The sequence below is a fragment of the Talpa europaea genome (assembly GCF_964194135.1).
Source record: "Talpa europaea genome assembly, chromosome: 8".
NCBI lineage: Eukaryota > Metazoa > Chordata > Mammalia > Eulipotyphla > Talpidae > Talpa > Talpa europaea.
Window position 1 is genome coordinate 50,104,778 of NC_140075.1, and position 24,013 is coordinate 50,128,790.

At 36.9% G+C, this 24,013-nt stretch overlaps 1 protein-coding gene across 1 annotated transcript in view; it reads right to left on the minus strand.

Annotated features, from left to right (window-relative positions):
- The window catches only part of HERC1 (HECT and RLD domain containing E3 ubiquitin protein ligase family member 1), a gene marked incomplete at both ends in the record, with an annotated part of 154,163 nt that overhangs the window by 17,667 nt on the left and 112,483 nt on the right, over positions 1–24,013 (minus strand). Inside the window, 19 exons of the mRNA XM_084240899.1 lie at positions 1,004–1,126; positions 2,480–2,635; positions 3,333–3,514; positions 4,412–4,550; positions 6,050–6,175; positions 6,346–6,411; positions 8,119–8,412; positions 9,007–9,180; positions 10,252–10,353; positions 10,979–11,125; positions 11,616–11,721; positions 12,074–12,273; positions 13,387–13,517; positions 14,652–14,852; positions 15,662–15,789; positions 16,470–16,597; positions 19,376–19,581; positions 20,378–20,591; positions 20,727–20,997. Of these exons, the coding sequence (XP_084097025.1) occupies positions 1,004–1,126; positions 2,480–2,635; positions 3,333–3,514; positions 4,412–4,550; positions 6,050–6,175; positions 6,346–6,411; positions 8,119–8,412; positions 9,007–9,180; positions 10,252–10,353; positions 10,979–11,125; positions 11,616–11,721; positions 12,074–12,273; positions 13,387–13,517; positions 14,652–14,852; positions 15,662–15,789; positions 16,470–16,597; positions 19,376–19,581; positions 20,378–20,591; positions 20,727–20,997 (3,094 nt within the window). The remainder of the gene's footprint in view (positions 1–1,003; positions 1,127–2,479; positions 2,636–3,332; positions 3,515–4,411; positions 4,551–6,049; positions 6,176–6,345; positions 6,412–8,118; positions 8,413–9,006; positions 9,181–10,251; positions 10,354–10,978; positions 11,126–11,615; positions 11,722–12,073; positions 12,274–13,386; positions 13,518–14,651; positions 14,853–15,661; positions 15,790–16,469; positions 16,598–19,375; positions 19,582–20,377; positions 20,592–20,726; positions 20,998–24,013) is intronic.

The window sequence follows — 24,013 nt, forward strand, 5'->3', positions numbered from 1 at the left end:
TGAAAATATTAATAGTTACCTACCTATTTCGACCCAAATCTACTAGTCTTAAATGCTATTTTCTCATATTGCTCCGTAAACTATCTTAATTGTAGGAGTAAGTATGCAGAGGCAGAGGCATTTGACTAAAATCCCCAAGACCTCATGTGAAGAGGAAAAATTCCTCTGGGCAACAGAACCACAGAGACTCCTGTGCTCTTTTAACACATGGTGCTCCTTGTAACACCACGTAACACCATGGACCTTGTAACACCATGGTGCTCCCATTAGACTTCTTATGCTTTCTTAGGTGACAATAGCGGTTTAAAACTTCCCCAGATAGGGTCTCCTAGTTTTCTATATTTCTATCTGAATATTCACCAGTCTAGTTATAAAGATGTCATAGATTATAGAAGATGGTGAATCTTAAGTTGAATATAAATTGAATATTTGTATATCATGCTTGTTAAATGTATTAGGAAAATCACATAAAATAATTATTATAGGAGGTCTTCTGTAGGGTTCGGAAATATTCTATGAAAGTTTTAATTTAGTTGTTTATATACTTGAATTTCCTTTCTATTTTTTGAAAGGAGGAAAATGCCTGGAAAATTCAGTGATAATAATAAGATGAAGTGGCAGCTGCAAGCAGAGGGTTAGAAAAGATTGTTCATGGTTCCCTCCATAAGACACCCTGGAGATGTATTTATAACTATTTCTTCTATATGTGGGAAGGAGTTCTATGGTGTTCAGCCTGTATATGGGAGACAGAAGCTTAGTCTTGCAGAATTTTTACATCAATTTTAACCAGTAATGGCTTATTTAAAATCAAGATATAGAATGCTGGATATTCAAACCACCAACAAAACTTTCTAAACTTCATTATGAATTCTAAAATTCATTATGAATTTGGTAAATATGAATATTTATAAAAATATTAAAGGTAAATTATTTTCCACTAAAAAAGAAATAATGACATAAGTGAAAATGTTGTATAAAACCCTAAATTAAAGATAATACTGACCTGAGGAGAAGATTTTGCAGTGGAATTTCCTAAGCCTAATTTTCCATAATCCCCATCTCCAAAAGCCCACACCATGGAGCCATCTGCTGATACCGCCAAAGTGTGGTTTAAGCCACAAGCCACCTGGAGAAGAAACAGAATATTCAGTAAGGCAAATCACAGTGCCTAAAACACACAGCCCTATTTCTGGAAGCATTTTCCTGACTGCAGTGAAAAACTTGGCTGTTTCTAAAGATTTTTACTAGTTTCAGCATCCTCTATATCTGTTTTTTTTTTTTTTTTTTTTAGAGGCATGCTTTATTTATTTGTTTGCTGGTTTGTTTGTTTGTTTTGTTTATACATGCACTGGGTACAGTCAGAAGTGCGGGAGGGTGAGAGAATTCACCAGAGCCAGAGCGGGGAGCAGAGCAGGCAGAAGGACCGAAGTACACTGCTGAGGGAAGCAGCGGGCAGCAGGAGAGGTCTGCACGCCATGTGGGACCCTCCTCCGGTGGCCGGGGAGCAGCCAGGGATCAAACCGGCACTGCAGAGGCCGCGCGCAGTCTCGCAACCCAGTGCTCAACCGCTGCGCCACCGGGGAGGCCCATCCTCTATATCTGTTAACCAAAATGTGTCAACAAGAAATAATTCCTAATGTTCCTAAAGTAACTTTTTTCTTTAAAGTGAAATCCTTCACATAACTGTAGCTTACTAAAAATCAGAGCACAAAGATAGGAAAAGGGTAAATTATTTTCCACTAAAAAAGAAATAATGACTTAAAAATACTATTCACACTAGAAATTAATACAGAAAAAGATAACAATATCTTATCTCCTTGTTAAGAGACAGTCTCAATGTGGACAGACAAGGACAATTACTGCTTAAGAGCAGTAGCTGCCGGGCCTCCCCGGTGGCGCAGTAGTTGAGCGCTGGGCTGCGAAGCTGCCTGCAGCCTCTGCAGCGCCGGTTCGATCCCCAGCCACCAGTGAGGGTCCCACATGGCGCACAGACCTCTCCTGCCTCCTGCTGCTCCCCTCAGCAGTGTATTTCGTCAGTCTGACTGTTCGCTCCCCACTCTGGCTCTGGTGAATTCTCTCACCCTCCCGCGCTTCTGACTGTACCCAGTGCTTGTGTAAATAAATAAATCAATCTTTAAAAAAAAAAAAAAAAGAGCAGTAGCTGCCAATGATGCTGCAATTTAGATGTCTACTTCCTGGCTACAGAATAAGGATCACAAAAGTATATTGTCTAACAGCTTTATATCAAATCATATTAGTATTTTATGGAAGGGCTTTTAAAATATTCACACCCTGAATTAAGGCTTTCATCTGCTTATCAAATGGATAAACTTAAATTGATTTAAAATGTAAATTTTCACACTGGGAAAAAATGAAAAATGATCACTGGTGGTTCTGGTCTTTCTGAAAATTAGTGTCTAAGTATACACACAAGAAATAAACTATGATCAGATAGACCATATAATGATCTATTCCTTGCCTGTCCAATCTGATATCCCTCCAATGCAGTCACTCTTTCTGGAAGTTTTTTGTTAGAAGTGTTTCCAAGACCCAGACGGCCATAGTCACCATTCCCAAAGGTAAACAGCTTGCCATCTGAAGTTACCACTGCTGAATGCTTGAAGCCACAAGACATCTACAGACAGAATCAACAGGGAGAAAAAAATTTTTTAAGAAGAGAATAAATGGAAAAACAAAAGGAAAGGAAAAGGAAGGAAGGAGTTTTTGGTTAAAAATGTAGTAATAAACATTAAAGAACAGTTCAGGACTTAGATCCTAACTGTTCAACGTGTCCTATTCCCCCAGGTCTTATCTACCTCATCATCCTCAGGAAGACCAAACCACACAGCATACCTTGGAATAACTTTTGTACACAGAAGACCTAGACTATGATGTGAGAGAATGAGTGGGAAAATTCTTTGTAAACGCTAAGGTACTATATAATTTTACAATATTATTTTAGCTCATTAATTGATTTTCCAGTAAATGTATATGAACTCAACCTCTGTAACAATAATGACAGGCTAAAAACAAAACTTTCCATTTATTAATGTATCAAGAACTGTGTGGCAGTAGTTAAACTCCACAGCGTTTCTTCAAAAAACCGCAGCACCCTAACCCAGCTGGCTCAGGAAAAAGGAATCCATTCTACTACCAAAGCCCATTTAAGTGAGAAGCTCAAAAATTGAATATGAACAGCCAAAGCCATAAAATCTCTTAAAATGATTATGTAATGCATTTTTACTATTATTTCCTATTCCTAAATTAGAGAGCCCTAGTCAACAGCTAGTGTGTTTGTATTCAAAGACAAACTTATCCACATCCTGCCTGACCTGCACCACTTCTTCTCCTTGCAAGGCCTCAATTTGCCTGGGCCGCCGTTGCCTGTCGCTGTTCCCATGGCCGAGTTTGCCATAATCACCATCTCCCCAGCTAAAGACCTCACCACTTTCAGTTAGGGCCATTGAGTGCCCATCAGAACCACAGGAAGTCACCAGCTGGGTCACCACAAAGCCTGGAACAGAGCAGAAACCCAACAAGAGTCACTGGATGCTAAAACTCCCTTCGCTACTTGAAGCTGCTACAGAATACTCTCAGAATTGAAAAATATCAAAATGGCACTACAGAAATAAAAAGAATTATTTAATTTATAGCCAAAACCTAGTAAATGTCACCTAAAATAATAATGATAAGGAAGAGGAAAAGGGTGCTTCACATGGACTATCTTATTTTTTATTTTCACACAGAAACTATGAGGCAGATACTCTTACAGTTGGGGAAAATGGTCACAAACAGGTCTGGTAGCTTGTGCAATGTTCCAGAGGCAGGATGTGGGAGAGCTGGGTATGTACCCAGCCCTCCCATCTCAACTCTGTATTCTTCACAGCTAAACATCAAGAAAGAGCACTTAGAGCTACTTAGGAATTGGTTCTGAATTCACTGTCACTTTTAAGCTTTTACTTAAAAATTCTCTTTTTGCTTTCTTTGTAGGCATCAAAGTTTATATAAAGAATAAGCTAGGGGCTCCTACAGTGATTACTCTTGAGGTACTCATTTTCTACATCAGAGAATTCTGAGACAGAGGCACCCTTTAAAGTCTTTTGTACATTTGCATGTTTCCATATAAAATGATTTTTAATTTCAATGAAAAACTTGTGTGATTGTTATTAATAGCTGCCTAATTACAGTTTTGCAATTTTAAAGAATTTGTTTTATCATCTTCATTGCTATGGTAAATAACTTGCAAATTATATAGCCTACAATACTGTAAATAAGGCTGTACATGCCTAAACAAGAATCTAAATATGTATGACTTTAACTGGCAAAGGGTTGAGATGAGTTCCAACAAAAGCAAACATTTCTACAGTCAGGTCATAGTTTATGCCCAGCTGTTAACTGAGGATAATTTTACCTTGTAAGGCTGAAATAACTGTCAACACATGAAGGTCGTCTGAATTTCCTTGTCCTAATCTGCCATAACTTCCTTCTCCACAAGCCAACACTGTGCCATTGGCCTGGATGACAAAGGTACAATTCTGACCACATATGACCTAGTATAAAAGCACACAAATATATTACCCCTTATCATACAGTGTTGACATGCAAACTTATTTTAAAGATTTATTTTATTTATTTATGCATACAAGAGCTGGGGTGTAGGCCAGAGGTTTGGGGGGGTGGGATGGGTGAGAGGATTGACCAGAGACAGAGTGGGGAGCAGAACAGGTGGACTGACTAAAGTATAATGCTGAGGAGAGCAGCAGGCGAGGAGAGGTCTGCTGTGCCATGTGGGTAGCTCCCTGGCTGGGGATTGAACTCGTGCTGCAGTGGCTGCTGATGGTGCTGAGACTTATTCCCTTGCACCATCAGGGAGGCCCCAACATGCAAACATTTTAAATGATTATATGCATACCTAATGTAACTATGGAGTTCCTAGAAGGCCTTGATTATTACAAAATGGCTTACTTAACCAAAAGATGTATGAGGCTCATCTGACTATTTAAGGTATAACAGTTTAGAGCCATATTATCTACAGGGATTTCAGCCAACTGTGCAGAGTTTAATAATATTAACAGCAAAACAGAAGAGGAAAGGGTGATGGGGAAATCTTAAAGACTGGCTGAAGTTCAGCAAAAAGCAAAAACTCAAGAGGATATAGATGAGAAAGAACAGGGTATTGTGGGACTTAATGAAGCAGAAAAGAACAAAAGAGAAAGCAGCAGCGTCAAGAAGGTTACTGGGGGCCTCCCTGGTGTGCAAGGGGTTAAGCACCACACTATGAAGTAAACCTCAGCCTCTGCAGCATGAGTTCGATCCCCAGAGGACCAGGGAGCAACCCACATGGAGCAGCAGACCTCTCCTGTCTCACCCGCTGCTCTCCTCAGCAGTGTTTCGGTCAGTCTGCCTGTTCTGTTCCCCACTTTGTCTCTGCTGGGTCCTCACATCCCCCACGTCTCTGGCCTGTATCCCAGCTCTTGTATGCATAAACAAATCTTTAAAAAAAAAAAAAAAAAGAAGGTTACTGGAGGATGGGAGGGGTGTCAATGAAATCTAGCTAAAGAGCCCAGTAAGTTTATGACCCTAAAGAATAAAACCAGTAATTAAGAATATCTGGACTTCTATGTATATGCACTAGGTAGGCCTACTGCATCATGGTATTAATTACACTTAAAAATGTGAAATTTAAGAATAACTATAAGAAAAAATAAAAATCAACAAATAACTATGAACCAGAGACACACTATGGGGGGGGGGCGGGGAAAGGAGGGATTGGGGTCAAAATAAGGGGGTTGCAATTGTATGGGGAATATAAAAATGAAATTTAAAATGCTCAAAAAAATGTGAAATTTAGAAACTTACTAACAAAAACTTAAGTGTGATTAAAAACTTTAGAAATATGTTATTTGAAAGTTTTATATCATAGTCTTTAGTGATTCCTCATAAAACTATGAGATGGACAAACTTTATCCCACAGTAAGTAACAGACAACAGAGGAATCAGATGTGTCAATTCCCAAGTTTCTTCTCCACTCTTTTACCCTGTTAGTTACCTGTTGAGCCTGAGAGAATGAGGGAGCTGCTGCAGGTACCATTACATTTCTTCCAGCTTCTGCCAACTGTCCATGCCTGCCAGCACCCCACAGGTAGACATCACATTTACCTCCCAGATGCCAGTCCTAGAAAACCATAATCATCTCAAAATAAGATTCATCCATTCATTCAAAGAGCCATACATTTGGTACCTAATGCACAACAGCCTCTATAGGATACACTAGCACAAATACACAAGCATTTAGAATCAGAAGATTTACTGAGAACTACCATAGTAATTTTTATCTTTACTGACCTCAGGTCTAGAAGTTGCCCAAGACATAATTTGTTCATCCATGCCATTAATCCATTTACTGTTATCCTGCAAGACAGGCAAACATCAGGATCAATCTTGCTTAATAAAGATTTACCTATTCTTAGATAAAATCTGGGAACAACCCAAATGCCCAAAAATAGATGACTAGATCAAGAAGATGTGGTATATATACACAATGGAATACTATTCAGCAATCAAAAAGATAAACCCATGCCATTCACAGCAATGTGGATGGAGCTAGAAGGAATTATACTCAGTGAAATAAGTCAGAAAGAAAAAGAAAAATATCAGATGGGTTCCTTGTAGGAGGAATACAGGGAAACCAATTAAGACATCAGTGTAAAAAATAATAACAATACAAAACACAACAAAGCAAAAACAGACAATTATAAATCACAGACATCCTGCAGGGGAGGAGGAGGGAGAGGGATCAGAGGGCGGGAAGGAGGGAGAAGCACAGGGGACTGTGGTGATAGTGCATATGTGCATTGGTGAAGGAAATTCTATGGGGACTACATCTAAGGGGGGGGAAGCAAATAGTTTAAAAATGAACAGTGATGTAAAAAATAAATAAAAAAATAAAATTTTAAAAAAGATTTACCTATTCTTGAATAACTCTTTCTAGCAACTAAGTTTTATTTTCCACAAAGAACCTGTTAATATTATGAGATATTAAGAGTAGTTTTATAATAGTCCCAAACTTACTATTAAGTGCAGTTACTATTTTCCTTTGTTACAAACACTTTCACTACCAATTATCACTACTGTTTGGTGATTCGAAGGTAATCACTATGTCATATGAGCGCCCATAGGTACCAGGTCATTGTGCAGGAGCCATCACCCCTATGGACTTGATACATAGCTTTGGACAGGTAATTCTGTCTGGGCTTCAGTTTCCTCACCTACAAAATGGCAAATTTGGCACAAATGGGCTCATAAGGACACTTGTTTTATACTGAATGGATATTCAGGTATTCATATATAGTCCAGTGTTTATGTAAATAAATCTTAATTGAAATGCTCTTCCATATCCTTGATTTATGCTGATTAAAACATAACTGAGGGCCTACCACAGCCACTGCAGCACAAGTTTGATCCCCACCAAGGGAGCAACCCACACCATGCAGTAGACCTCTCCTGACTCGCCCACTGCCCCCCTCAGCAGTGTATTTCAGTCAATCTGCCTGTTCTGTTCCCCACCCTGTCTCTGGTGGATCCTCTCACCACCTGCACTTCTGGCCTGCACCCCCACTCTTGTATGCATAAATAAGTAAATCTTTAAAAACAAACACAAATGAACTGTCAGATAATCTAGAAACTAAATGTGGAATTAATCACATAAGGTAACCAGAAAAAGATAATAAAATATTCACAGATAAGGTTCTAACAAGAGACCTACAGACCAAAAAAAAAAGCAGGGGAAATATGGGATTATGTTATTGAGTGCTACCAAGTTTTTAAGAGCTGCACAGTTCTCATATAATCAATTATTATCATCTTAAAAGGCTGCCATCAGATTGAAAGCTAGAAGAAAGCAAAATATTTTAAGTGCAGCCAAGGGTATGCTTTTGCAATTTATTTATGCTTCAATAATTTATGGATTTAAGATTCACAGTTCAAGTTATTTGTTTCAAGACTTATACTTCAAGCTAGTCAAGCTAGCAAATACTTATTGAATATCTAACAAATACGAAACACCCATTTGTAGCAGCGTCAGCTGCAAATAACAGCACCTTATATTATTACACTTACCATTAGGAATACAAGTTCATCCTCTGGAACAGGCTCTAGATCAGGAACAGTAAAAGATTCTGGAAACTGTGCTCCATTAGTTAGGGCTTCGGCAGCTTTTATAGTGGTTGAGAAACATTCTAACCAGGCCCACTCATTTGGATTCCAGGATGCAGGGTCAGGGAGACAGTTTTGGTGGTGTGGTGGCACTGGTGGGTTACACAATAACTGATCCAGATGAAGTCCCACAGCAAGAGAAGCCAAACATTGCATATAGGGGCTGTGAACAAGTTGGTCGCCACAAACCACATGAGGCTAAGAGAAAATGCAAGGATATTATATTCAATATTATGCTGAAGAGTCTGTGGCAAATACTATAAATCAATCTACTGGTACTCTGAGACACAGGTATTTTAAATGTTTTAGAGTCAATAAATAATTTGAAGAAGAATGATACAAACACTAAACAAATTTGAAGGTTATTTTTTAGTTTTGCTCTAACTAAAATGAACTAAAAGGAGGCTTAGGATTACTGAGCAACTGTTTTAAGCCTGATCTATCTTTGTTTAATTCTGCCCAAACAGTCCCACATATTTTCTGAGACCTTATGCTCTTTTTTTTTTTTAATTTTATTTATTTATTTTTTATAGAGGCATGTTTTTTTTTTTTATTTATTTATTTGTTTGTTTCTTTGTTTATACATGCACTGGGTACAGTCAGAAGCGTGGGAGGGTGAGAGAATTCACCAGAGCCAGAGCAGGGAGCAGAGCAGGCAGAAGGACCAAAGTACACTGCTGAGGGGAGCAGCGGGCGGCAGGAGAGGAGAGACCTTATGTTCTTAAGAAATAAATTCAAAGCTGTAATTCCAATTACATCTGTAGATCTCTAGGAGTTAGTATAATCAGTTACCTTTTCATAGGCATATTGCTCCTGAAGCATCATGGGTAGCCTCTCCAGAAATGCTCTCATGCAGGGAGCCATGTTTAATCCCAGAACACCCTGTTGTTTCAGTGCTGTCCTACAGGTTGCTAAAACATGATTGGCAGCAGCCCATTCTGCTGTACAATTCACAACCAAAACATCCTGATGGAAAATAAATCATATCACATGCTGTATTTGTATGCATAAAAGATAATTCTATCACCATTCATATCTGAGAAATTCCATCCAGCAAGTGCATTAAATACTTTTGCTATATGGACATTTTATGCTGTACTTTCAATGCCAATGAACTTCATGAACTTTAATGCCTATGAACAGTTAGGATTAGGTTAGCCTAAATTGTGTTTAAAAACAAGTATAAGAAATAATCATAGAACTTGTGAACTATATGAATTAGCTGACATTTCTTAAAGACACATCAATTACTTGCTATTATATAGGACTGATAGGACACAGTATTTAGTATATTTTAAAATATACTATCATGTGCATGACATGATCACAAGGATACTAGAGGAAGTAGTCTTGTCTGTTCAGAAACAAACTGCAAATGATGAGGCATTGTTCTAACTGTAGCAGTACAGTATAGGCTACTACTGTCTAGGGCCTAGGCGTCTACATGTTGCTGCTTGCAGGACTATTTATGCAGGTTTACAGTTCTATTTCAATATCTTTTAACCATGTAAAATGTAAACCAAAGCAACACATTGGCTCTATTCATAAAGGAGTGAAAAGCAATATGGTAAGGGATATATCATAATTCATAATACAGAATTGCTTCAGAGAAGGGGGCTAGTACTGTTCACTACAGTATTAAATTTGGAAGCCAAGACATGTTTAGTACACTTGAGTTAAAGGTCTTTGGGATGGTCCTTTTTCCCAGGGAAAATTCTTTTGAAACAGTTTAGTGCTGTCTCAAAAAATCATGGCAGAAAATCAAAATCCACTTTATAAGATCCAATGGAAATGAAGTTGTTCAGTAATTAAGCATTTTCACCAAAGGTTAGGGTACAGTAGAAAGAGTACTAGATTATAAATGAGGAGACCTGGGTTCTAGGTTTCCTTCTGGCAGTAAAGAGTAGCATTATCTTTGACAAGTAGTAATCCCTCTGCATATCAGTTTTCTCCTCTGTAAAATGGCATGCTTGGACTATGATGTTTAAGGTACCTTACAGGTTTATGTTCTATGATTCTATATAAATGCAAAATTACCTTTGATCTATTTGAGCAAGCAGCTACCCCAACATCTGGAATCCATACTGTGGTCTGAATAGCTCCAGAGCCTATCACAACAGTTTGTAAGACAGAACCATCCTAAAATGAGATATAGTTATCAAAACACATTACCTAACTTTAGTTATTGTTTACATTAAATTTATACTTCCTATTCACAAGAACATATTCTTTTTTTTTAAAAGGACTGAATTTTTTTAAAGACATTTATTTATGCATGTAAGAACTGGTGTGTAGACAGGAGGTGCGGGAGGGTGAGAAGATGATTCATCAGACATAGTGGGGAGCAGAACAGGCAGATCTACTGAAATACACTGCTGAGAGGACCAGCAGGCGAGACAGGAGAAATCTGCTAGTCATATGGATTAGCTCCCTGGCCAGCATCGAACTCATGCTGCTTGATAGTGCTGTAACTTAACCCCTGCACCACCAGGAAGTCCTCTCACAAGAATATATTCTAAAGTCTGTACTTTAACTAAATTTGGCAATGTCCTATTCCATGACTACTATCCAATTTTCTAGCGCCTTTCTAGAAGACTTTAAAATTGTAACAGTGAGAAAACAGGCAGAGGTTTCCGAAAAGTTTCTTCATGACATAAGTCAGTATCATGACATAAAATATTCATAGGATTGGTTGGGTTAATTTTTATCATATATGTTAATGTAGAAGATTTTCTTGAGGTAAAAATTGTATCTATGCTCTTACCCTTAAGGACCAAATGTTCATGAGCCCACCTAGTCCACCAGACACCAGGGCCAAACCATCTGAACTAAAGGCAACGGTCCGGACAGGGGTGATGTGTCCTCGCAGCTGATAAACACACTTGGCTCCAGTTGATTTCCTATATACATCCTGCAATTAATTTTTATTTTTAACATATTGAAATTTAAATAATTTATGGATGTAAGATTTATAATTCATTCTTGGAGATGCTTAAGGTAAGGAATTGTTCTTCATATGCAGAATTCTATGTCCATAGGAAGTAACTTTAGATAGGGATGTTTCCATGGTGTTCCTACTTCACTGTACCACACACTTAACTTAGGCCTTATCTATCTGTAGTGTCAACTATGATCCACCAACATATGATCCACATATGCCAACATATGATCCACCATTGAATATTTATTGAATATCTCACCTAATAAGTCTGACTTATTAAAAAAAATAAAGTTTACTCAGAAAGCACTTTAATAAGGTATGACAATCACCCACATTTCCTTGTAGATCTTGCTCTGTAGGATATAGTAGTAGTATCTTAGTGATCAAAGGAGGATTATTTTGATGAATATATTATCTATGGCTTCAAATAAGATCTTCAAAAATACCTGAATATATTTACCTGGCAATTTGATTCTGGGTCCCACCATCCTTCTGAACTAGTCACACTGGTCTGTGTGGCATCTTGTGGAATACGCCAAACACATACTAAGCCACTCTGACAGCCACTGAAAAAATAATTGATCACAAAACCAAAACAAGTCAATATGCAAAATTAGAAATATTTTCAAGTAGCAATTAAGAGCTGACAGAATACTACATTATCATTTAAAAATTTTATTTCTAATAATGCTATTTTTTTTTACAAGAATCCAACTAAGACTGATATTCTAACATCACACTCAGGTTACATATCAAGTTTCACATTTAAAAATTGCTCTCTCTATATAAGGTAATTTTATAGTATGAGAAATGATAAGATTAGTAATTGACAATAAACTGCTGAGAAGTCACAGTTAATGCAAATAAGTCTATAGTAATAGGAAAATTAAAATATAAACACAAAAATTTACAACATACGTAGCCATCAGTAAATGCAACTTGGATCCTTTCCCTGGGAGGCTGCACCAAGCAATGCCATTTACAATAGATGGATGACAGAGCGAATATAGACAGCGCCAACATCCTGAAATAGGCCCCCAGAGTTTCACATTTTCTTCTTTGGCACATGTCATGAGAATACGACCTGTTGGGTCCCACTTCATGCTAACAAGAGTATCCTTAAAACGGAAGGCAGAGAAAAAATACATATAATGTTTTCCTCTCCAATACTTTAAACTTAATAACATATAACCCATACTTCTATTATACAATTATCTTGAAATCAACATGTTACTGTATGCCACAGACAATATCATATTATTCCCAGACATCAGAACTATTCACCCTTTAATATAGTCTGCATTCTATGTACTTGCTATAGTCAAAGCTCAATAAATGTTAGCTGAAGGAATGAACTGTGAAATTCTGAGTCAGAAGGGACATGATATCTTTCATTAGTGTTTTTAAAAAGTTATTTTTATTGCCTGGTAACTAAAATATGAAAAACAACAAACTTTTTTTTTTAAAGATTTATTTTTATTTATTTATACAAGCACTGGGTACAGTCAGAAGCGCAGGAAGGTGAGAGAATTCACCAGAGCCAGAGCGGAGAGCAGAGAAGGCAGAAGGACCGAAGTACACTGCTGAGGGGAGTAGCGGGCGGCAGGAGAGATCTGCGTGCCATGTGGGACCCTCCTCCAGTGGCCGGGGAGCAGCCGGGGATCGAACAGGCGCTGCAGAGGCTGCGGGCAGCTTCGCAACCCAGCGCTCAACCGCTGCGCCACCGGGGAGGCCCACAACAAACTTTTTTTAAAAAAGTATCTTTTAAACTAAAATAAAATAGTAAATACATATGAAAATCTGAGATATGTTTTGTGTTTATATACTCGTCATCCTTATGCTATTCTTTACCCTCCTTCATATCTTCAAATTTCTAGCTTATTCATGCATTTATTACTTGCCTAGATGGCCCTGTAAACATCTGAATTGGCAAATTTGGTTTAAGGTAAGGAAATCAACTTCACAAATGGAATTTCTAGTATTAGTGTGAGGTACTTTGACAGGGAGTATTCCAAGGGTATTCCTATTTCACTATTTTGGTTTTATTTCCTTCTTGGCTTTATGGCTTTCTTACATAGACTTTCCCACATAGATGTGGTCTAAAGACTTTGATTAATCACAGAATATTAAATAAGTAACTGATAGAAAAAATTTAAAGAAATTAGTATCAATCAATATTCCAGGAAAAACAAAAAACAAGGCAAAGCAACTATCCAGCAAAGATGCTTTACCTTATGTGCATCGATGAGAACAATGCCTCCTTTCTCAAGTGGTTCCTTTGTTCCCATTAACAATTTTCCATCAAAATATCCCACTGCAAATGGTTTGTCTTCACTGAACCAAGCAATGCAAGTTACAGACACTAATATGATAAAAACAAAATAAAAATGTTTTTAAATAAGATACTTATTTTGTTACAATTTAACTTAAAAGATAAAAACTTAGTAACAAATACATGCTATTGTAACTACTTTGTTTCCAAACCTCTCTTCAATGCATTTAGACTAAATGCAGTCTTACAGCAGAGATTCCATACAATCATTTCAAAAGGGTTGTTTATAAGTGACAAGGACTACCTTATTTTTAGTGTTTCATTCTTGTTTGGGCAATTATTGTCAAAGAGAGATGGAAACAGATTTTCCTCATTATAAAATTCCTCTACCATGAAATTGAGAAGTGAAATAACCCAAGTCAGAAGAAAATAAACTGTCTCTTCTTTTGCTTATATTCCCTATTCAATGTGTTTCCATAGTCTGTCATACATGTTCTATTCTAACAATCTATATACATATTTGTTTCCTTATATATAAAACTGGAAAGTTACAAAAGAAGTAAAACAATACCTTTTAGAGTAGAATGGGGACATGGGAACTGAACAGATTGGAAAAAAAGACTTTTCACTGTATACCTTTTAAGCATTAAACATACATATTATTACATATGTAATAATATATTAGTTATTCATCCTTAGTGTTAAGTACTTGAATATTTATAGCAGATTTCAAGTCTCCCTTGAAAGCTAATAATGTCCAAGAGAAAAAAAAGAATAATCATTGGGAGAGATGACCTTGTTAACAAATGAGTGTAACTGAGGAAATGCGGAAAGAGAAGGGAAATTTCTGGTGTGACAAGAGATAGTTCAAAGTCTGCTTTCATTTATTTTCTCATACAGATACCCTCCCCCACACACACATACAGATACAAAGGTATGTATGAGATATATACATATATAAAGTATATATGTGTGTGTACATATATATATATATACACACACATACATACATATATATACATACAGATCTCATTTTGGTAGTGATGTATGATAGGCATCGGGAGAGAAATACCTTTCAAGCTACTAATTAAAATGAAATTCAACAATTGGTAATTTACAAAACAAAGCCCAAAAGTAATATACACTCAGCATTTATAAAAGCAAGTGTCAAAACAACTGAGTCTATTTGAAGGGAACATTTTCTTAACTAGACCTATTATTTACCATCCTTTCTATAGCAATGCTCCAATTCTCGGCGGTGCATGGTAGACACATCAACAACTTCAATCAAGCCAAGAGATCCATCCATCCGTCCCACCAGCAATAATTCTGGAGACTCTCCTGACCATGCAGTAGCTGGACCCTCTTCTGGCCAAGCCAAGGCAGAAACCCAATGAGGCTGAATATCTACTAATCCTTTTCCTCCTAAAGAGGGAGAAAACATTAAGTAATCGTTATGTAAGTCTTAAGAATGATAACAGGAAAAAAATAAACATTACTTAATTCTAATATACACTCAAAGCAGGTCTCAATTTCATATAGCCTACCCATGAATAAGAGTGCAAAGCAGGATCCTTCACTTATACATTACATACGACAATCAAATAGACCTTGCTCTATTAGTGAGATAAAAATGATAGCTTCATGGGAGAATGAGTAAAGAAAAATACTCAGTGTATAAATGGCAAACACCTATATTATTTCCTAATAATTACAGAAAACCAAATTACCATGAAGAAAGTTACCCAAAGTTAAGATTATTTCTTCAAATATCTGAATTACAACAACCAGTCCTCAAATATGCAAAATCAAACAAATACTGGTAAGTCCAAGATTACAATAATGATTTTTATTTTCCAGAGAGGTTATATTAAAAAGTAACAGGTGTGTGTGCTTGTGAAACAGACAAAACTGATAGAAATATTTCAAATTAGTCAAAAGAATACATAATTGAACACTCAGTGACTGCTATGTCTCATCAAATCCTACTCTGAACACTTAGTGGTACATGAAAAGAATTTTTGGTTTAAAAACTACCAGGCTACTTGAAACTCCTAGAAAGAAAAGTTAGGAAATGAGTGCTTCCTCTTTAATTTAAACCACAATGAATACAGATTTTCAGTGTGGAATTGATTGTTTTAAGGTGAAGGGAAGTCACTGTTTGAACTCAGAAGATTAAGAGAAAGACTTAAAGAGTACCTTCAATAGTTTATTAATATTTACATGGCTCTTACCATTAACTTGCCAGATATTCACCATCTTTTCCAAAGCTCCAGCTAGATATTTGCCACTGATACTCCAGGAAACAGGTGAAAAACTTGGATCACTGGGTGACCCCAAGCTTTCTTCAGCATCCCCTTCCCTAAAATATAACAGATATATAGGATTCTAATCTCTATTCTAAAAGTAAGCTAAACCTGAAATCTCAAAATAAAGGTTTTATATAGACTAGAGTACATAATAACTAGACTCTTATATTTCAAAAACTTGGCTAACAGTATGTAATGATCACATTTTTGCTAGTGTTTTGACATATGTGAAAATGCAGAATTGTAAGAGTGCTGTTTAGACTATTCATCATTTAATGCATAATTTGTCAACAAAGACATTCTGATTCTGTACGGGTTGTACATGGGGTTATTATTCAGAGCACATTGTTTCTTGTTTGCCTAAACTCCTAGGGAAGTTATCAGAAAAGAAATACCTGTAGCTAGCTAGATGCCACATTCTGTTACCAAAGAAATATCATTAACAAAGAATATTACATTAATTACTAAATAATTATTGAAGAATGATAGAAAATTATCCTATGTTTTATAGAAATGAACTCTTAATTCTGAGTAAGTACAGTTATTGATAGTTAAAAGTTGTATCTTATGAATTACTATCCTGGAGACTTAAAAAAACACATTGGAGTTATGACTATTTTGTATAACACTATTCTAAATAAACAGTTTGGTTACATCAACACAACCATGATGAGGTGTGTTTAGAAATCTCTTATTTTAAATGTCACACAACAGGACTTTTGTTAGCACTCACAATCTGTTGAACACACAGGTCTGCTGCAGTGAATATTGCTTCTTGGTGACACTCCACACCCGGATGGTGCCATCATTGCCACTTGTAGCCAAAAGACCTTTTTTATTACACCAAACACAAGTCATAACCTAAAAAGTTGAAAAAGCCCAGCAATATTTGAGTAGGTTTTGATTCAAATGATTCTATTATTTGAAAAAGGTCTAACAAATTTTTTAAAAATCTACCCTGAAATTGTAAAAGAAGAGTCTATAATGCATTCATTTTGAAATAGCTTGTAAATATATACCTATTTGAAGTATAACTTTAAAGTACTATCATTTCTCGACCTTTGGTTAGGATTAAGTATAGTATTGGTTCTTACCAATTTAAGGTACTATACCCAAACTCACTTGAGTTATCTGAGACCTGTTAGAATCTTTACTAATGTTTATTAAATTCAAAGATATGTTTATTTAATTTACTAAAGTATGATTATATCAAAATATTTACTATAAAATAAGTAACATCAAGAAGTGATTTTAAGTACTATTTATTTAGATAAGAGGTCAGCCTTCATTTACTAAACTGTCCTTGTCACTACTCAAGTAGATTAAAACAATGAAGTCAATTTCTTTCCTTTTTTGTATGTCTAAGCCTTCATCTTTTTAAAAAAATTTTTTTACATCATTGTTCATTTTTAAACAATATTTGCTTCCCTCCACCCCCTCAGGTGTAGTCCCCATAGAGTTTCCTTCACAAATGCACCCGTGCACCATCACCTCAGTCCCCTGTGCTCCTCCCTCTCTCCCTCTGATCCCTCTCCCTCCTCCTTCCCTGCAGTATGTCTCTGATTTATAATTGTCCATTTTTGCTTTGTTGTGTTCTGTACTATTATTATTTTTACACTGATGTCTTATTTGGTTCCCTTATATTCCTGCTATAAGTGAAACCATCCAATATTTTTCTTTTTCCTTCTGGCTTATTTCACTGAGCTTAATTCCTTCGAGTTCCATCCACGTTGCTGCGAATGGCATGAGTTTATCTTTTTTGATTGCTGAGCAATATTCCATTGTGTACATGTACCACATCTTGATCCAGTCTTCTATTTTTGGGCATTTGGGTTGTTTCCAGGTTTTACCTATTGTAAACAGTGCTGCAATAAACATAGGGATACAGGTGTTCTTTTGAATCAATGTTTTTGTGTCCTCTGGGTAGATCCCTAGTAGTGGAATTGCCGGGTCATATGGTAGCTCCATTTTTGGTAGACTGAGTAAACTCCAGACAGCTTTCCATAGTGGTTGGACCAGTTTGCACTCCCACCAGCAATGTAGGAGAGTTCATTTTTCACCACATCCTCATCAACATTTGTTGTTGCTTGATATGCGCCATTCTTACTGGTGTAAGGTGGTATCTCAATGTGGTTTTAATTTGCATTTCCCTGATTAAAAGGGATGTTGAACACTTTTTCATATGCCTGTTGGCCATTTGCATTTCCTCTCTGGAGAAATGTCTTTTAAAAGTTCTTCTGTCCATTTCTTTTTTTAAAAAAAAGATTTATTTATTCATACAAGAACTGGAGTACAGGCCAGAGATGTGAGGGGTGAGAGGATTCACCAGAGACAGAATAGGGAACAGAAGAGGCAGACTGAGTGAAATACACTGCTGAGGGGAGCAGTGGGTGAATCAAGAGAGGTCTGCTGCACCATGTGGGTCACCTCCCTGGCCGGGGATAGAACTCATACTGTAGTGACTACGGATTGCTTCCTAGTGCTGCGTCCTAACCCCTTACCCCCTTCTGCCCATTTCTTGATTGGATTGTTTGTTTTATTTTTGTTGAGTCGTGTGAGTTCTTTGTATATCTTTGTGATCAGTCCCTTATCAGTTGACTGGAGTGCAAAGATTTTTTTCCCAATCAGTGGGGTGTCTCTCTGTTTTGGTTAATGTCTCTTTGGCTGTACAGAAGCTTTTCAGTTTGATGTAATCCCAGGTGTTTATCTTTGCCTTCACTACCGCTGCTTTGGGTGATGAGTCTTTAAAGATGTTATTGCGATGTATGTCTTGTAGTGTTTTACCTATATTTTCTTCTATATATTTTATGGTTTCAGGTCTTATGTCCAGTTCTTTTATCCATTTTGAGTTGATTTTTGTGCACAGTGAAAGGTAGTGGTCTAGTTTCATTTTTTTGCATATGAAGGTCCAGTTTTCCCAGCACCATTTATTGAACAAACTGTCCGTGTTCACTGCACAGTCTTTGCTCCTCTGTCAAAGATCAGTTGTCCATATAAGTGTGGTTTTATTTTTGGACTCTCTATTCGGTTCCATTGGTCTGTGTATCTGTTTTTTTCCAGTACCAAACTGTTTTAATTATTATGGCTTTGTAGTATAGCTTGAAGTTTGGAAGTGTGATACCTCTTTTCTCCTTTGTTTTCATCAGTAAGGCTTTGGCTATTTGTGGGTTTTTTGGTGTGGTTCCATATGAACTTCATCAATATTGTTCTATGTCTCTGAAGAATGTCATCGAGATTTTTATTGGAATAGCGTTGAATCTGTATATTGCTTTTGGTAGGATGGACATTTTAATAATGTTAATTCTTCCAATCCATGAGCAGGGATGTCTTTCCATTTCTTTGTGTCTTCTTCTACTAAGCCTTCATCTTTTTTGAGGCTGTTCCTTAGGGTCTTCTCTCATCCCCCATTAGATTTTTCATTTGTATACTATGATATCAACCAAATGTACAATGGACAGTTGGTAACTATCAGACAAATACTGATAATCATGAGAGTGAGAGAGAGAAAATGAATGTGTGTGAGAGAGACATACACATACACACACACCCCAAGATCTAAGCTTTGAGCTTTTTGAGAAGGGCAGAAATTATTTTGTATTACACAAGGTGATTAACACACTTGGGACTCAAAATACATACTCTGTTCTGATGAGCCTCCAACTTGATAAAGGAGCATTTTCTGAGATCTCCTCCCATATCAGCGAGTGTTTGTGGAGTAGTTTGGTTGTCACGGTCATGCGCAGCAAGAGTGCGCACGAGCTGTTGAGCAGCCCATTGCCTATGCTGTGAGGACAGCCTGGAGGAGAGGCAGCAGGCTGCCAGGGCATTAGCCAGCTCCAGAGGGCCTACAGCAGAAGGATCATAGGAAGGATGGGCATACAAATGGGCAATTATACCTGCTTAAACAAAACAATGAAATGATGCCCAGGTGAGAGCTGGTGGTGGTGAACAAACAAAAATGGGTTAACCCATATCTTTTAACAATTCGCACTTTTGCAAGCAATCATTTCACTAAGATATGCATACAAAGTATAAAGCATTTATCTCACATCAAATTAAATTAATTTAATCTAATTTAATACAAATGAACATTTATATACATCAATCAATAATCTTTGCTCTAAGGACATATAAACTAAGAATACAGAAGAAATAACCTTAAGGCAGGGCAGAGGCAGCATGCCCTAAAGAATGAGTTTGGCATTTGCTGCTCAAAAGTGTTAACAGTCAGTTAAGCGATTAGATTACTAGATTCAAAAGCCCATCTCTCTTGGTCAAATGGTTCTGATGAAGAGATGAGTAAATAGTAGCAATTAAGTAGTCTCTTCAAAATGTTGTCATCTTAAGACAAAGAGAAAATAACACTATCTTTATCTTAATTTTATTAAGGAAACCCACCATGGTGATTCAAATCATAAGCTAATAAAATAAGCTAGTCAAACCAAGACTATTTTGGTGCATTTTCTAATATTTGGTGCCATGCACAATGAAAAAGTATCCATGCATTTCTTTCATGATATAAACTTTAGAAGTATACATTATGTTATGCAATTCATTACATACAACTTTGAAAAACACATTTTTAAAAAATATGAATCAAATTGATTAAAATGACTACATATTTAATGGTATGAAACTTACCTTTCTTTTCAACTTCTGACTTATCATAGTTAGGTCTCAGTTTAGCCCCTTTGTCTGCTAGTAATGCCACAAGGGCCTGAGTTACAACAAAATTTGGAGAGGTTACAAGCTTATTCTCTTCAGCAATTCCTCTGAGAAAACTAGGTAGAAATTTTCGCTGAATCGGATCATCAACTGTAGTCAGATTTACACCTGTTGCAGCAGAAATCAAGTTCTGAAGAAGCAATTGGAACAAATATGTTTACTTTTTACATATAATTTCAGAACAAAAAGATTTCATTTCAAAAGTTCTTTAGGAATCAGTTGGAAATGTGTTATGCAACAAGAAAAGCACTTAAAAGCATCTTACCTGTGTACACAACTGCACCAGGAGTTTTGCAGCACTGGGAGTGTTCGATGCCAGACATCCCACTGCAGTGCTCAGATAAGCCAGGCAAGAGATAGGCTTGTTGGTTTTACTGTGCCCTCCTCGTGAGCGTTCTGAGGTGCTTGCCATGGCAGAAGGACTGGTGGAGAGGCCAGCTCTCCCTGCTGCCGCCAAGCACATTAATCGAACCAGTGTTCGGATATCTGTAAGCCCCAGAGATTCAAGACCAGCAGCAAGGCTACAACTGGAACCACTGCCAGGAAAGGAAAATTCCTCAGATGGATAAAGCAAACAGATTTCTTATGGGACACTTAGACTCCCACATATCATTTATGGCACCAATAATAACAACAATAATAGCCAAACTGCACTATCATACATGTTCTAAGAATTATCCAAAAATATTACATAAAGCAGGGAAACATTTTTCATTTTAATAAATATTTCATACACTTGAAATATAGCTAAATTATCAAAGCATAACAAAAAGGAATGTTCACAAATCATGAATTCTTAAACTAAACAAACCCATGTAACGACCTCACAGATCAAGAAACGAACATTACCAGCACCTAAGAAGCCTTCTTGGACCATTTTCTTAGCCTGCTTGGACACTTAAAAGTAACCAATATCCTGAACTGTAAAGCCATAAATCAGTTTTGCAACTTTATATAAATAAAGAAAGTAAATGTTCTTTTTGTGTCTGTCATCTTTTGCTCCTCTAGCTTATTGTAAGATTAATCTGTGCTTTCACATTATAGCAGTAGTGACTCATTTTCATTGACGTATAAATGAAATTTACCACAATTCATTTCTTCAAAAAGAAGAAAATCAGGGGTATTTGGTAGAGAGCTAATGTGAACAGTACTGCCACGAATGTTCTTGCTTATGTCTTTGTATGAACTTACGGAAGAATAAAAAATTCTGGAAAAGCCATGAAAATTGTATAGATGAAATGGAGTAACAAATCAGTACTCTGGAAGATACAGCTATAAAAGGAGCAAAAAAAGAAAAGGAAAGAGAAGTACAAAGGAAAAAGAAAGAAGAAACACCTCGAGAAATATCTGACACCACGAGGAAAGGAAATATACAAGTTAAAGGAATCCCAGGGGAGGACAGAGAAACCAGGGAACTGAGAAACTCTTCAAGGAAGTAATTTAAGAGAAATTCCCAAGAAGGCAATGAAAATATCCTGTTTGACAGAGTTTCTTAGCATGAAGAAGAACTAGAAGAACACAAACTACCATAATGAAAGGTAAACTACAGCAAGATACATGAAAACAAAGCTTCCAAGAGTCCAAGACAAAGAAAAAAATGAGGGTGATAGGGTGAGGGAGGGGAAAAGAAAGGAAAAAAAGGCAGGGGAAGGAAAACTGATTAGGCTGACATCAGCCTTCTCAAGAGAAGAGAATGGAGTGACATACTAAAAAAACTCCAAGACAAAAAATGCCAACCAAGAATACTTTATGCTGCAAAGCTCTCCTTTTCTGAGGGAAAATAAGAACCTTCTTAGACAAATACCACCTTCAGAAATTTGCTGCTACTACTACCAAAATTCCCCCAAACAGATAAATGTATCAAAAGTTGTGGTGTATTTACACAATGGAATATTACTCAGTGATAAAAAATGAAAAACTCATGCCATTTGTGGCAATACAGATGGAGTTGCAAGGGTTTATGCTAACCAAAATAAGTCAGAAGGAGAAAGAGAAATATTAGATGGTTTCACTTATATGAGGAACATAAGAGAATCCAAACAAAAGGTCAAGAAAAAGACAAAACTAGCAAGATGACCATAGATCTGAGGCATATAGCCAGGGAGAGGGAGGAAGGGGGGTTAACATAGGGGAGGCAAAGAACACAAGGGAATATGGTGATGGTTCATGAGTGATATGGTGACAGGAGAACTATGGGGGCTACACCTGAGGAGAGAAACCAATTACTTACAAAAATAAATAACAATTTAAGAAAATAAAAAAATAATACAATTTTTAAAAATCTACCTATTCCAAAACCAAGAATAAATTCCTCTATGTTACTTCATAGAGACTTCATTAATTTACCTTTCATATTTGGATATAAGAGCCACTTGGAAGTATCTGTTTTAGTTAGTGTAAGGTTGGGACCAAAACTCATTTTTTTTCCCTATGTGAATAAATGATCTAACAGTCCAAGATATTGAGGCCATCCTTTCCCATATTGTTCTGCACTGTACATCACTGTCATAAATCAAATATAAATCAAATGTTTATCTATATGTATTCATCAGTTTCTGAACTCTGTTCTCTACTGTTTAAATTGTCTATTCCTGGGTCTCCCAGGTGGCGCAGCGGTTGAGCGCTGGGTTGCGAAGCTGCCTGCAGCCTCTGCGGCCCCAATTCGATCCCCAACTGCTCCCTGGCCACTGGAGGAGGGTCCCACATGGTGCGCAGACTTCTCCTGCCACCCGCTGCTCCCCTTAGCAGTGTACTTCGGTCCTTCTGCCTGCTCTGCTCCCTGCTCTGGCTCTGGTGAATCCTCTCACCCTCCCGCGCTTCTGACTGTACCCAGTGCTTGTATAAATAAATAAATAAATCTTTAAAAAAATAAATAAATTGTCTATTCCTGAACACGGAGAGTTCGTTCAATAAATGGTGCTGGGAAAACTGAACCTTCATATGCAAAAAAAATGAAACTAGACCACTACCTTTCACTGTGCACAAAAATCAACTCAAAATGGATAAAAGAACTGGACATAAGACCTGAAACCATAAAATATATAGAAGAAAATATAGGTAAAACACTACAAGACATACATCGCAATAACATCTTTAAAGACTCATCACCCAAAGCAGCGGTAGTGAAGGCAAAGATAAACACCTGGGATTACATCAAACTGAAAAGCTTCTGTACAGCCAAAGAGACATTAACCAAAACAGAGAGACACCCCACTGATTGGGAAAAAAATCTTTGCACTCCAGTCAACTGATAAGGGACTGATCACAAAGATATACAAAGAACTCACACAGCTCAACAAAAACAAAATAAACAATCCAGTCAAGAAATGGGCAGAAGAACTCAAAAGACATTTCTCCAAAGAGGAAATGCAAATGGCCAACAGGCATATGAAAAAATGTTCAACATCCCTTATAATCAGGGAAATGCAAATTAAAACCACACTGAGATACCACCTTACACCAGTAAGAATGGCACATATCTAAAAAAAACAAGCAACAACAAATGTTGGCGAGGATGTGGTGAAAAAGGAACTCTCCTACATTGCTGGTAGG